General features: G+C 41.0%; 1 protein-coding gene across 1 annotated transcript; it reads right to left on the reverse strand.

The window, feature by feature from the left end:
* Positions 1 to 6,303: 6,303 nt before the first annotated feature.
* Positions 6,304 to 13,557, reverse strand: LRRN4 (leucine rich repeat neuronal 4). The gene is made up of 4 exons (XM_018566540.1): positions 12,912 to 13,557; positions 10,430 to 10,634; positions 9,296 to 9,430; positions 6,304 to 7,491 (listed from the first exon to the last, which is right to left on the reverse strand). The coding sequence occupies exons 1-4, from the start codon at positions 13,546 to 13,548 to the stop codon at positions 6,321 to 6,323; spliced, it is 2,148 nt and encodes a 715-aa protein (XP_018422042.1). The 5' UTR covers positions 13,549 to 13,557; the 3' UTR covers positions 6,304 to 6,320.
* Positions 13,558 to 15,845: the final 2,288 nt, after the last annotated feature.

The following is a 15,845-nucleotide window of genomic DNA, read 5'->3' on the forward strand; positions in this document are numbered from 1 at the left end:
GAGCATAATTCGTTCCGGAAGCATGCTTGTAATCCAAAGCGCTTGTATATCAAAGCGAATTTCCCCATAGGAAATAATGGAAATTCAGATGATTCGTTCCACAACCCAAAAATATTCATATAAAAAATATTACAATACTGTACTGTAGTATAATACTGTATAAAATCTAAAGAAAAATAAACCAATTACCGGTACCTTTGTGGCTGGGGTGAGGGGGACAAGAGAGAGGGGGATTATTGTGCAGGACGACTTTCACTATCACTAACGGAATCACTGCTATCTCTTGACTCAATGGAATCTTTTTCATTTTGTGAAACCTTAACAAGGAATCTATCCAATGTGACATTGTGTTGTCGTTAAACAGTCTCATCGCTCGCACTGCTACAGCTTTATTCGGGTGGCGCTTTTCTACAAGATTTTGCTCTTATTGCAAGACATTGCTTGTATATCAAGGCAACATTTTTCAGAAATGTTTGCTTGTCTTGCAAAACGCTCTCAAACCAAGTTACTTGTAAACCAAGGTATTACTGTATTTATTAACGTACATGCAAAAAAAGCATCATAGCAAACTTAGTGCGATGTTTCAGGGCAGAACAAGTTGAAGGGGATCCTACGTGACCCTGAAACATCGCACTAAGTGTGTTATGCTGCTTTTTTCCGCATGTATGTCCATAAATAGACGTATTCTGCCTGCCGTTGGAGTGCCGGTGTCCATATTCTTTTGCTGGAGCGAATGGACCCTTAGTGTGTTGGTGGAACGCAGTGTGTGTTTCTAATTGGGGGGGCATTGCTTTTTTCATGTGTGTTGTTTTTTTTTCTATATATTTTTTTTTTAGTACTGTCACCAGGGGACTTTGGGGAAATATCAGGGGTCTAAAATAGGTGTTTCCCCTTTAGAGATGGAAGAATAAATGGAGGACACAAAATGTCATTCAGGAAGTGTTTACTGAATCCTAGCTCACCTTCTTGATGAAATCAGATTCTCCCTGTTGGGTGGCTGCATTCCACAAACTCAATGTCTCAGCTGGGGGAGAGGAGTGGGGATTGGAGGCCACAGAGGGTTGTAGGAGAGATCAGACTACTGCCACAAAAGTGGTAGGATCTGACAGGCAGGGCACACTGTGAGAGGCAGGGGTGGGCAGATTTGTTATGAATGGCTGTAATTATCGGCTTGTCAGCAGCTGATCTTAACTATTACTTAGTAGATTTTAGGGGGCCCTTTTGCTGTAAGTACATACTGTAGTCGCTGAAGCGACCATGCACTTATAGCAGAAAGAATGCGGCCACTGTTAGGGTTACTGAGCTGGCCAGCTGCAAGCAGAAATATTTGCTCACCCTTCTGTAGAGCTGGGATAGCACCATGGCCAAACAATTCCTGTATTAGTCCCGTGATTGCAGTTATCCACTAGATAAAGAGCCCTTTGAATCTACAGCACCTTGCTCCCTCTACGATAACAGGTAAAATGATGTGGATATACTTGATTCATTTCAGATATATGAATAATAGGATATTTCATCAAAAGCTCTGTCTGGTTTAATTTGAAAATGTACCCTCCATCTGTGCAATAATTCTAAAAATATTCAAAGTTAATTCAAAACCTCTTTTCCCTAAATGACAGTTGCCAAGTCCATGTAGGAGTTATAGTTCATGCGTGTGTTATCACATCAGTGTCAGCACTACTTATTTTCTAGAATTCTTTACGTTACAGCCACTTCAGCACTAGGTTTACAGCTTTTAAAACTCAAACATATTTCTATGGTTTCTGAACAAGGCAATGTGCTGTGCACATCAGGTTCTGTCTGTACTGTACAGCTTTTCAAACTGCTTACAGCATCTATATGTTGCAGGCCTCTCAACATGTGGTAACTCTATTATATGACATACACGTGAAGGAAAAAAAGCTGAATGAGAGAATGTGAACAAGTGTATGGCCAGCTCTAGTCCCCAGTGGAAGCAAATCTTACCAACACTATTCCCCTCTGTAGAGACAACACTGTGGAGACACATCTACCAGCCTGCTTCCTTAGTAACACCTCTCAATCAATATTCCTACTAGGCTAAGCAGACATAAACAAATCCAACTCAAACCTCTTATCTCCTAGGAAGTACACAGAACTTTGAAATCCCAAACAGCATACTACCCCTTAGCCAATTTATTTGCAGCTACCCCACCAATTCTTCAAATTAAAGCAAGAAGCACCCAAGAACATATCCACCCTTATTGCCCCATCTCTCTACTTAATACAGATTACAAATTGTAGCTAAAATTATGGGAGATCAAATCCAAACCCACGTTGCTAATTCCTCACCAATTAGGCTTCACTTGAAACAAACATTAGACACTGGGCATACGCACATTGCAAAATCCCAATCAGCACCAATCTCCCCACACCATACTCTTCAATCTTGATGTCAAAAAGAACTTGAATAGCCCTTATCTTCTAGGGCCTTTGGACAAACTTTCTCCCCTACATTCAACACATATGCCACAACCATCTAACAAAACTAATAATAGCCAATTTTCTTCCCCCAGCTCAGTGTCCCGAAGTAGTAGACAATGCTACTATTTTATTCAACCTTGCTGTTGGTACTCTTTTGAGATTGTAATAATCAAAAATCACTGCGCTGGGAATGAGTGACTCGAAATCTAAATAACTAAATAGACCAGCAGCAACTTTGTGTATAAGTGAGTCTATTATGTGGCAAATAAGTTGCGCTCGGTCTAGTTGTGAATGGATGTGAAAGTGCTCTCTCAAAACCCAAAGGGGGGAGATCACCTTCAGATAACAAAATAAATTTTAAATATAAAGTAGATGTCTCCACTAGTGATAGTGAACTAATGTTTGGAGATGCAGAACTCAACCCGGTGGTACAAAATGTATTTTGTTATCTGAAGGTGATCTCCCCCCTTTGGGTTTTGAGAGAGCACTTTCACATCCATTCACAACTAGACCGAGCGCAACTTATTTGCCACATAATAGACTCTTTTGAGATTGTTAGTCATTACAAACACTGCAAGGTACTGTATCTCCATAGGTAATGAAACTCAAGATTATGGCCTTTGCAGATGACTTGTTTCTATACATCTCGCATCCTAAACACACACATGCCAGTATATTATCATCAATTGACCAACGCAACAACATTTCTAACTCTGCTATCAACCTGGAAAAATCGAAAGCACTTATCTAAATATACAAAACCGTCATGGAGTAAACATTATCTCTTTATACGGTATGTGTTCCTATCCCTAAAAAAAACCTAACTGTATAATATCAAATCTCACTATTACTGCATTTGTTCAAATTGACCCTTACCGCCAAGTCCCATTTTAACTAAAATTTCTTGGGTAAAGTCAGTCTAATCAAAATGGCAGCGTTCCCAAAAATTGGTTTTCCTTCTAAAGCATTCAGGAATAAATATGGGGCAGTAGCAGAGCAACCATAAGTCTTCGCACATTACACCATTGTTCAAAATGTTAATCAATGCTGAATTGAGATTGCTTGTACCTAGATTCTAAATCAGTATGTGTATGGCCATTGTATTGATGGACATGATATGACAGTCACATAACCCATCTATTTTTTTTTTTTTTTTCTTGGCTAATTACTGGGTAAGCTTGGCCAATGGTTATTCAGCTCTTATTTAATGCCCTGAGGATGATCAGATTGTACTTGCACAATCCACAACCCTCTAAAATCTACAGAAGGGGATTGTAATGTGGCCTAGTGCACAGACATGAAAAAAGGAGCGTTGAGGTATTACCATTGTATAGTCCTGTACTAGAAACCGGAAGAGGAAACTGTGTATGTTATGAGCAAACATGGCTGCCCCATGTACATACAAAATTTACAACCGTACACAGAAACAAGGTTTATAAAACATTTACACATATTAAAAAATTATTTACATTAAGCTGATCACATTTAGATGTATATATATTAAAAAAATGTGCAGAAATACAATAATTACCATGTAAGAGATCCCAGTCCTGCTCTGGCAGACCCAATATTTTATGCCAGCCTGTGTCCCAATCTGCAGTTCAAAAGGTCGATTCTTTAAATGCATAATCCTTTGTTTTATGATGACTCTGTATTACTTTATGAAGTATTCTAAAAGTCTGAATTGGCCATTAGGGGCCTTTTTAAGTATACTGTTGTAAAAGTTCACCATTGCTACATTCTGCAAAGAGTCTGTTTTTTGTGATACATCTACCAGCTCTACTTACTGAAGATCCACTGTGATTTTCCAGATTTTTGATCCATTGTGATTTTCCAGATTTAAAAATTAAACACATTTGCATCCTCCTTTTACTTTGACGTTTTACTAAATCTAAATCAGCGAGCCAGTCCTCTCTAAATGCTGAGTTAAGTCAGCTTTGGGTCGATGTCTACAATTCAAATCATACATTGGTAGCGGCAAGATCTCCGAATGGACTTCCCAGCTCTGTCCCATTGCAATGGCCTACATGATGTATCTCTCTTTTGCCAGTGAATAAGGGAAATCACATTTGAGGGCTTGTCTTATCTTCATGTCTTAGCAGTTTCTGAAACACTCAAGACGCCAGTGGAAGAAACACCCAATCGACATCCACTTGTACTAGAAAAACTATCATGGACTGACAAAATGACATCTGAAAACAAGTTAATAACCCCACTGATGTATTATTGCTTGACTGTCATGACTACATGATCCTACCACTCGGTAATGTGGAGGTTAATAGACATACTTTGTCTGACATACCGCTGTCTGCAGTATCTTATTACAAAACAAGTTGGCTCCTAGCAGATCTAAAAGCTGAATTATTAATTAATTATTAATCAGACACCAGACAAGCTTGGTAAATATGGTAATCTGCAGCAACCTATAGCAACCAATCCACAATAATCTTGCTGTGATCTGACTGCAGTAAAACAAAATGATTGGTTCACTTTTCCTATGGGTTACCAAGAGTTTAGCCCTGCTCTTTGTACAGTTTTATTAAATACCCCTGACAATGCATGGCTCAATAAAAAGCAAGTGATGCTTCCTCCAGATTTCCAGTATTGCATGCAATTAATGGGCAATGCTGCATGAAAATGAAGGTTACCAGTGCCGACCCCTCCTTCATGTCACGATGATCCAATGGCTTTATCACTTTCTGTGGTGCTGACCTGGAACAAGAATGCAGATCTGGACTTCACTCTGACTTTCTTAAGTGCATGCTTGTTCCAGGTCAGCAACTCAGAAGGTTTTGAGGCCAGAGATGGTCAGGCAACTAACATTCTTAGAAGGCTATCAGCAGCTATGGCAGCCTCCCTATGTACCTTAGTATAGATTTCCTTTTAACTTCTACTCCCCAAAGCCAAGACTGCTCTGTCTTTGCCATGCAGGTCCAAGTTTGAGAATTGAAGCCTCTATAGCAGGGGTAGCCAAACTTCAGACCTCCAGCTGTAGTTAATCTACAAATCCCAACATGCATTTGCCTCTGGGAGTCATGCCTGTGGCTGAGTCTTGCAATGCCTAATGGGATTTATAGTTTCACCACAGATGGAGGGACAAAGTTTGGTTACCCCTGCTCTATAGCAAAGTGAACACAGTCTCAGCTGGGAAACAGAAGAAGGTTTGCTGGGCAAGGGATCTAACTAGGGATGCACCAATACCGTTTTTTCGGTATTGAGTACGAGTACCGATATTTTGCTTTGTACTCGCCAGTACCGATACTGGTGCTTCCGCTGGCATGGAGCCGGCTTCCTGGGCAATCAGGAAGCCGGGCAGCGTGTAATGACATGCCATCTGCTTCCTGGTTGCCCGGGTAGCCTGTTCGATTGTGATAGCTGGGAAACGGGCTTCCCAGCCAATCAGCATCAAGTCGTCTTCCCGTCCAATCAGGAAGCCAGGCAGCGAGTAATGACCCACATCCCAGGCTTCCTGATTCGCCGGAAAGCCGGCTCCATGTTGAATGGCTGAAAAAACAGCTTCCTAGCCAATCAGCATCGAGCCGACTGTTTGGCCAATCAGTCCAGCTTCCTGATTGCCTTGGGAAGCCGGCTCCATGTTCCCCTACGGCACTGCCGGTCACAGGAAATCTTCCTCTGATCAGAATTTCCGGTATCAGGGATGGTATCGGAGCATTGGGCGAGTGCCAGTAGTCACCCAAATACTCGGTATCGGCACAGATACCGATACTAGTATTGGTATTGGTACATCCCTAGACCTAACAGCAAGCACCTTGTGCTCCATGCTTTTGGAAAAACACTTTTAATTTCTTTTAATATATCTCATTATAAATACATTTTTCAATGGGGCAGGTCCTGAAATGAGACATGAACCATATTCTTTAATGATATGATGGAATTGTCAAATGGTACTCAAATGCTGGGTTCTTGTAGGACACCAGATGGGTATCATATTGATTGACCATGTTATTTTTACATGTTTTATACAAGCAGCCAGCCAGCACAGTAATAATTACTAGAAATAACCCCCCTAAACTACATAGTAAAGCAAGTATCATAATGTAACTTGGTCTGGTTTTAAATTCTGCGCAAGGAGTCCTAGAGGCCATGTTTTCTGCCTCACTTTGCCCTTTCTTATTAAAGGCGACCATGCATACTTTATAGGTAGTGTATGGTGATAAGTTATACAGAGTGTATTGTCTCATGGCGGCATAAATGTTATCAACAGTCTTGTTCTGGTCAGCAGATTGGTACACAAGCTGGTATTTTTCCACTACAGAATTTGGTGAACACCAGTGGATCTGTGCCGATGTGTCTGTTATCTCAGATATATTTTTTAAATATGGTGGATCTGGAATCATATCCTCTCCCGAAAGGCCAGGGCATAAGCACATTGTCAGTTGCTGAACTTCGATGCAGGGTGTTTGTAGGTGTCTGCAGCCATCATAGTCACAAGCTAAAATGGTGCTAGCGATTGTTGATCTCTCAGACGGACTCTCCTCATCATCATAATCTTCAGAGTAATTCTGGGGAATGCCAGCTTGTTCCTCGTTAGTACTGTCTTCTAGAAGGGGTTGACCAGAACCACCTTTTGTGTTGCCTGTTAGACTGGTAAACACTTCAGTGACCAATGTTGATGCTGTTGTGTACATACTGTCTGTTGAAGGTCCACCAACACTATTCATGGATGTGGTACTGCCATTAGCTGAGCCATTTCCAGTATCGAGAGCAGTGGTTCCTTGAATAATGGAACTCGTTTGTGGTTTAGGGGATAAAATCGTTGAATCAGCTGCTGTGGTTTTAAAAACAGTAACACTTTCAGGAAGGGATGGTTTTTGTTCCATCTTCTGTGGTCTTGCTGTGGCTGTCACAGAATGTTTTTGCGTTCCCGTTATAATTTCAGTGATGTTGTTGGTTGGTGTTGACATGCTGAAATTTGGCATCGCATTTTCTGAAGTATTTATCTGGTTCAACTTGCAGAAATTATGATACTCCACTAAGGTGAGAGGAGGCATGTCTCCTTTAAATGAGTTGCAGTAAGTTTCATTTGCTCTGGAATATAAACCGGTATAAAATCACTCTGGACCTATTTCAGCAGCACAACAAACAGAATATAAGATTAATTAAAGTGACTCAGAAGTTTCTGCTTTGATAACTTAAAGAGAACTCCACCTGCAAACAATTTTTCACAATCTCTTTGCCACACTTTTCTAAATCACTAAAATATTGTATTGTTTTGCATTTTGCCTTTTGCCATATTACCTTTTCTCACAATCTATACCACCTACTTCTAACCATGTTCGGAAAGTTTTGACTTTAGATCTTAAAGTAAACCCATGCTTTGCTCATGCAGGGCAAATAAACAGGTTCACATTAATGCAGCACATACTTACCTTCCTTTCCTTCCTCCACTGCTTGTTTTGCCTCCAGGAAACAAAGAGAATAAAACCATGTCAAAGAAGGTCCTTCTTGCAGTGCCCACATCTCTTCCTAGTGATGTGGGCACTGCCTATAGGCTGTTGCAATTGCCCATCATCTGGTTCCTTGCAGGATCCTTAAGGCTGCATTTACGCTTACCACATGTGTTTTTGTCCTCTATATGCAGAGGAAAAGCTGTCAGGCTAGATGCCGCGTTTATGCTTCCTGATGCTTTATTTGACACGTGTTAAAGTGATTTTATGTATATGCGTAGGGCTTTAGATGCAACTGGTACAAAATCCTACCATCAAAACATGTACATGCGCTTAAATGCGGTTTGGTGCGTTTAGAAGTTCAAATGGATTTCTAGATGCAGCTGACATTTATTTATTGAAAACACAAATAAACTGACTGCATCTAGATGCAAGGTGGGAATCTACCCACTGGAATGCATTAGATGCATATATATGCATTTACAAAATATTTCTAAATGCATATAAAAGCATCCAATCGCACATAGTATAAATGAAGCCTAGGATTTCAAGGACCGATGTCATAACATCACAAGGGGGATGGTAACAAGACCAGTCAGGAGAATGCCATGGAGGATGTGGGCAAGGTTTCAGGCAGATATTTTCAGAATTTAGAGGCAATTATGTACTTTTAATATGAATGATGATTAGCTAGATTTGAAGAGGAAACAGGATTGTTTATTTTCCTGCAGGTTGGCTTTAAGTTTACAAATGTATAAAATAATGTTTTAAATAATTAATTTTTTATTTCTTTAAAATCATTGATAAAAAAAAATGTTTATTACAGGGTGTATATGTGAGAAGGTGCTTGCAAAGCATGCTTGGTTTGCTAACAAGAAAGCCCAGCATTGTCTGCTCTATAGCAGATTGCATTCCTCTGCTAGTTAAGAGCTTGCTAGCAGGGTGTCCCTCCCCTGACTCATTCAAGTCTCTTTTCACTTTATTAGCTGCTCACCGACTGAGACTGTAGCTGCTGAGACTAAAACTGGCCATACATTATGCACAGTGGGTGCAGCTGTCGGCACCCTTCCGGCCGGCATCCCTCGTTCAGCTGATCGAAGGAGCCAGTTGGAAAATCTTCAAATGAACGGTGCTGGCAGCCAGTAAGTTTCCAGCACCAATCGTGTATTCTGACAGTGTCCGTCAGCCAGTCCTTCTGACAGTGTAGAGGGGGATTCCTCGATCAATCCTCAAAAACAATGATGGAGAAATCTGTTCTATATTGGCTCCATCATTGATCTTGTCAACTTCATTTATACCGTCCCTATACCGTCGCACATGGAGACTGATGAGTCAGAACTTAAAGTAGTCATCTGAAAATCTTCTCTGGTAACCTTCTTATATCTTGAGCACATTTAATAACAATGTATCAGATTACCTCATTAATACCTTTTTATTTTTTTTACCTGAATAGAGTTATTTTTCCAGGGTCTGATAGTAGCCAGTCAAGTTCACATTTGCAGTATAGTGGATTTTCAGTGAGGTCAACATAAATAAAGCTGACAGTCACGTTCCAAGGAGGAAAAGAAGTCAGGTTGCAGCTGCATGATGACAAAATAAAAATAATTATATTAAAAGGCCAGTTCATTTTATTTATATAGGAGAGCTTAGTGGGTTGAGACACCTTTTATCTCTAGGGAATCCAATTGTGAGATCTGCCAAATAAATAGTCCATCAGGACGAGTGGGACTCCATAATGACCACAGTGGGTGTGCAGAGCCATGAACTTAGCACAGAGATCTCACCAGTAGAGTCCCTGAGAGACTCTTCAACATCTACAAAAACTAGACAGTTATTATTGAATAGCAGTATAATAAAAATGTACATTTTAGATTAGTGGACATTCAGGTTTATTTTATACAACGTGCCTCAAAACGAAAGTTGGCCATATACATGACTACGGGGTCTATTCACAAAGCTGCCGAAGGATCTGGCCGTAGCTTCGGCCGATCCTTCGGCTGGCTTCGGCCCCAGGACCCCTTCACATTATTGGGTGACACGTGTCAGAATGAAGAGGATCCACAGCGGGATGATGTGCACCTGTGTGCTACAAGAAAACTTTCAGTGAAACTTGGGATGTCCAGCCAGACTTTTGTTCCGTGAGTAACTGCTAATGCTGAAGCAAGACGGGCTCGGCCGGTTTGCACCCGCCACTCTCTTTGTGCTGCTGTAAAGGAACAGTGGTATTGAGCTATAGAAGTTGGCCTTATATTGCTTGAAATTTGGGCAAGTCCCGATGACTTGGCCAACATTCGAGCATCCTTCCATTCAACAAAAGTCAGTTTTTATTCAACTTTTGTCGAAGGAGCCAGGTTAAAAATCTGTCAGCCAATCAGCTGCAGTCATCTTTGTGTGTTCTGCCAGCGATGAGTGCCAGCAGTGGGGTGCCGAGGTGTGACCCTATTACGCTACGGTCTTCATTCTGACCTCTAGACTAATATTTCTACCTTTAAATGGCACCTGTACATCCCACAGAACATTGCACTGTGATGGCTACATATGGACAGTATAGTTCACCATTGATTTCTATAAACACTTACTTGCGGAAAGAAAGAAACATCGATTGTGAAGCATTTTCAAATATTTCAGTTCTGACATGAGAGAGTTCCCGGGACCCTGAACAGTTCAGAACTTTTAATTGTGGAAACCATTTCGGAAGCTCATCTTCCAGACTTTTCATATTAATCATCTGCGTGATGTGAAGCTCCATCAGATTTGGTAACTGCTTACTCCATGCCTCGTCAACTGAAATACAAAGAAATCCTTATACATAAAATGTTTCATTTTATGTTATTATGATATGATGATATTGATAATGTCATGATGCCAGCTCATACCATCTACTCTCCTTTATTATAATTTATTTACAATACTGAACTGATTAACCAACATTTTTGGTGAAAAAATAATATAACCTAAAAGTAAAAGAAAATATGGTCAATAGTTCAGTTATTTGGAGTCTAACAGGGCTATTCACAAAAGGGTGAAGAGTTTGGAGAAGGCAGGTGAAGTGAACAATCTAGGACAACATGGCTGATTTGGAAACATTCTCCAATTCAGGTCACTTTCTAGTTCAGCTATGTCGTCCTAGATTGTTCACTTCTCCTACCTTCTCCAAACTCTTCAACCTTTTGTGACTAACCCTGTATGTCTTTTTTTCTCTTCCTTCTTTAGAGTTTCTGAATATTCTTGTGTGCACTCCTGCTCCTCCCCTCACTGCTACAAAAAATTAACTCTGTGCTAATAATTGTTTTGGTGACTTATGGAAAAGAACAGCGGTCAGCAAGGAATGATGCCATCTAATAACCTGCTGCTGTCTGCCTGTGTGCGGCTGTTCTCCTTATTGAGCAGAGTTTAGCTGTCCTATTTATATTTTATAGTGTATGTATTAGGATTCGAGGATCACAATCTCAATAAGACCCTATTGGTAAAGGAAAGTGTGTTTAACAGCACACTTGACAGGTGTGTGTCAAAAAGACTTGCTCTGTTCTTCATTTATACTGTATATTATAATGGCCAGGAGAAGGAGAAAATGTAAAAAAATTAATGTGCTTTTGTAAACTTGTAATTGGTCTGTTATTAAAGAGGAACTTTACCCATATCTTTGAAATGACAACAAAGACAACTTTAGAAATGTTTAATAATGACAATCAACAAACACATACTTCTATATAATTGCAGGATTTTTTTCCTATGCATACCTTATTTTTCTTTTCCTCCCCATTCTTCTCACAGTGGCCATTTTTACTAATGGCAGATTAAAATATCTTCAAAGGATGCACCGATACCAATACTAGTGCCGATACTGAGTATTTGTGTGAGTACTCGTACTCGCCCAAATTCTACGATGCCTAGATCAATACCTGAACTTCTGGTATCAGGAACTCGGGCAGCGAGTTATTACACGCTGCCCGGCTTCCTGATTGGTCAGGAAGATGGCCAATGACGAAGCCGGATGGCGAGTCATTAACCGCCCCCCGGCTTCCTGATTGGCCAGAAAGCCGTCTCCATGCTTCCTTGTCACCTGGTGACGAGGAAGCATGGAGATAGCTTCCCTACTAATCGGGATCAATCGGGCGGTGAGTCTTTACCCACCGCCCCGCTTCCTGGCTAATCAGGAAGCCAGCTGGTGAGTCATTACACGCCGCTTGGCTTTCGTAATGGGACTTTCGGTATTCAGTATCAGCGAGTACCTAAAAAAAATCCGATCAACACTCACACTCGATACCGAAAAACCGGTATCGGTGCATCCCTAAAATCTTCCTTAAGTTTCTGGAACGTAGGCACATGTAACTATACATGTGACCATGCATATAATCTCGGGGGAGGAAAATTCCTTTCCCTGAGATCTCATGAGATTACAGATGAGATTCCCAGCAATGGACTGCTGATGTAACCTTCCCAGGATGCAACGCTTGGGCACATTACATCACTAATGCCCAAGGGGACCAGAAAGTGGAAAAATAATAACTGTAAGGTAATTAAAAAATATGGTTGTTTAACTAATGAATATAAGATGATTTCATATCAGCATCCAGAGCTGAATGCTGATGTGATTTTTAGTGGACACTGGGGGTTTTCTTACAAAAATAAGTACCTTAAAGTGGACCTATACTGCTCTGGTCCACTTTAGCTCCCTGCAACTCCCCCGGAAACAAAAGCATTGTTTTTTATATATATATTTTTTTTCTTGCTCACTTCTTTCAAATGTTTTTGTTCAACCCTGCCCCCCAGCTGGCATTCTTGCCTAGGCAAACATGACATGTCCTGCTACCGCAGTCTCTTGTGATATCCCCGTCACATATCCCAGGAGGCTGCAGAAGCAATGATTCACAGAGGCTGGTGGGCAGACCAGGCCACGAGTCATCAGGGGGTGACAGCAGAGCCCAGAAGAGACAGCTGACTCCTACTGATCATACAGAAGAAGATGGTGGCAGTGGATCTGCAGATTACAACTCTGGATTGGCTGGGCAGGTGAGTATGTCTTTTCTTTAGAATAACCAACCTCATTTTTGTACTCACTTCTATGAAGGTAGGTAGCACTTAGATCAAGCAAGTGTAGAGACTGTAAAGAATCCTTCTTTGCTCCTGTTGCATTCAGAGCAAATGCTGACTCATCAATGTCTGCTGATGAATTGCTTCCAATCAGAGTAGAAGATAGATTGAGGAGCATCAGGTTTGGGAAACACGTGAATGCGAATGAAGGGATGTGCAATATTGGATTTCCTGCTAGGGACAACCATTGGACGTTCTTTAACATATTACACTTTGGAACAACTGATAATTGATTATTGCTCAGATCCAAAACCATGAGTTTTGCGAGCACATTGCTCCCCCAGAGGATTTCTTTGATTTGGTTGTGTGCTAAAGACAAGTTTCGCAGTTCAAATAGGTCAGCCACATCCTGGTCTGTAACTACTGCCAAGTTATTGAAGGCCAGGTCTAGCACCTGAACAGTGTTGGGTATGCATGCTGGAAATTCCTGAAGTGATTGCTTAGGTAGGAAACATGTGATGTTGCATCTTCCTCTACACGCAGTCTCGGTGATATTCTGCGGCACTGTAAAATTCTTAGAGACAGTCGCAGTCTGGTCTGTACTGTTGAGCTGAGCTGCTAACATTCCCATTTTACTCACAAGCAGCAAAAAGCAGAACATCATAATGGCTAGGGTAACCAGTTATTACTAATAACCTGAAAAATATTAGAAAACAGTTAGATAACAGTAGGTTACATAAATGATATGTGTCAGTAAAATTTGTAGAAGAAGGCTTGGAATGTGTACATAATACATGACCCATCTGCCTAGCGATTTTTTATTTTCATAGCTGTTGTATCAAGCAACATAAAGGCTTAAAGTGGACCTTCCCCCACCAATGCCTATGCCAATTAATCCCATATGCCAGTTACCCTTGATGCGTGTTTATCCAGGATAAACATACTTACACACATACTTACTTTTCCATTGAGAGCTGTCCAGAAGAGGTTTTCCCTTGGAGAGGTTTGATCTAACTTTCTGTTCTGTCTTGAAGGAAATCTTTAAAAAACCTGATGGGATTTAACCATTACCTACTTATCCAAAACTAAAGGAAGAAAGCTTTGCCTTTAGCTACTTTAAAATGTTCTTTCAGTTGGCAATGTGGAAGATTGATTGCTGAGCCTCATGAATTGTATAGTACAGAGTTATGTGACAAGAACTTGGAGAGAACATCAGTGCTGCTTTGGTTGGAAGCATGTGTGAGTGATTACATATAAACCCAGATTACAGTAAACTATATAAAATGTATGACTTTAGTACTACTGCATTATCCCCCGGATATGCTGAGTAAATCAATGATTGTTTCAAAGTGAAACTCTAGGCAAAATGTTGCACAAAGTGGGCAATCTGTTTTTGTTTTTTTTCTTTCTTTGTGCCAATATGAGACATTTGCCCTCACTTCCAGAGACCACGCAGGTGAAGCCAAATCTTCTTAATAGGACTCAGTCAGCAACAAAAATCCTGACAGAGATTCTAACACTTCAGCAATCTATCCAAGCACAAGCACCATGTTGCACTGCAAAGCAGGAAGCAGAATCTGTGTGTGTGATAAAACAAGAAAGTCCCCGTCAGGGGCGTAACTAGAAATCACTGGGCCCCATAGCAAAATTATGTATGGGGCCCCCCAAACCGCCTCCGAACCCCTGCTCCGCAAACTACCCTCAACCAACCGTCTCCTTCTCTTCAGTTCTGCTCCTGCTGGCTCTGACCTCAGAGTTAAAGAAGAAATCATTCTGTTGCTGATTTGCTACACTGCGACTGCCTGGCAGGCAGGGCCGGATTAACCGCATCATGGGCCTGGTGTTGAGGATTTTGGTGGTCCTCTTTTTGGAAATGTCAGCACTCACTGGGGCCCTCTTCCTCCTGTCTAGGCTGTGATTTGTAGTCTCTTTACAGCTTGGAGTTAGTGGTGGAGTGCCACGGCACGGTTGCAGCTGTGACCCAGGTAATTCTGCCACTGACTCCAAGCTGTAGAGGAGCTACAAATCTCAGCATACATGATACAGCAATGCAGAGATAATCAAAAATCAAAAAAATGTGAAACAATTAAAATAAATTAAATTTTCGGTTTCGGCCTGACAAATGTTTTTATTTCGGTACAAGTGTACTGAAAGTACAGAAGCACATCAGGAGGAAAATTGACAGCATGGGACAGGGAGAATATTAGGGGGGATTGAAAATGACCTGAAACCACTGAGGGGGTGCAGGGGAAAGGATAGCAGCCTGGCCAGCATAGCACACATACATGTGGTGTAAACATACATACACATATATATATACATAAACAAACATACTGTATATATACAGGGCTTAGCTGTTGGCAGGGCTCATTCAGTACATATACAGTACATAACATACAGTGAAAGGTTCGATCACTTGGTTCTCTGTCCCCAGAGATCTCAGGCCTCCTAACAGCAGGAAGAGACAGCAGACCAGCTCTGTCCAATGAGAAGAGAGCCCGTGAGCGACCGTCGGTGCGGCGGCAGCCTTTTTTAGGGGACACTTCTGTAATTGCCTGCTTATGACCGGGCCCCACCCTGCCCAGGGCCCCATAGCGACCGCGTGGGTCGCTATGGCGGTAGTTACGCCACTGGTCCCCGTGTAATATATAATTATAGATTATACTTAAAAGGAAAGCTTTTTATAACATAAGCCTTGTGAATCTTTTTCCATGCACATTTAAAAAGACATTGAAAATACTCTTTTCTTTAAAATAGAAAATATCATGTATGCTAATATGGGTTAATTATTTACCATCAAAATCTTCAGCAGAAGAAATCTGAGGATGTTGTTTGAAGCAGCATGGTGCGTAGGAGACAAATTGCTTTCTGTATGATGTTATGCATCATAAACTAATGAAAGATGAAATATGTACCTCAGGAAAAGTGCAGATATCGAGTTGGTGGAAACTGACTCATCAA

Source organism: Nanorana parkeri, unplaced genomic scaffold (genome assembly GCF_000935625.1).
Source record: "Nanorana parkeri isolate BGI_ZX_2015 unplaced genomic scaffold, ASM93562v1 scaffold28, whole genome shotgun sequence".
Classification (NCBI taxonomy): domain Eukaryota; kingdom Metazoa; phylum Chordata; class Amphibia; order Anura; family Dicroglossidae; genus Nanorana; species Nanorana parkeri.

What these genes read in the sequence shown, in the direction of transcription:
- LRRN4 (XM_018566540.1), bottom strand. Translation starts at nt 13,548, where the DNA reads ATGATGTTCTGCTTTTTGCTGCTTGTGAGTAAAATGGGAATGTTAGCA. An exon ending in TGCTACCTACCTTCATAGAA is followed by an intron (nt 10,635 to 12,911) that starts GTGAGTACAAAA and finishes TTTGTATTTCAG; the next exon opens with TTGACGAGGCATGGAGTAAG. An exon ending in ATGTTTCTTTCTTTCCGCAA is followed by an intron (nt 9,431 to 10,429) that starts GTAAGTGTTTAT and finishes GTCATCATGCAG; the next exon opens with CTGCAACCTGACTTCTTTTC.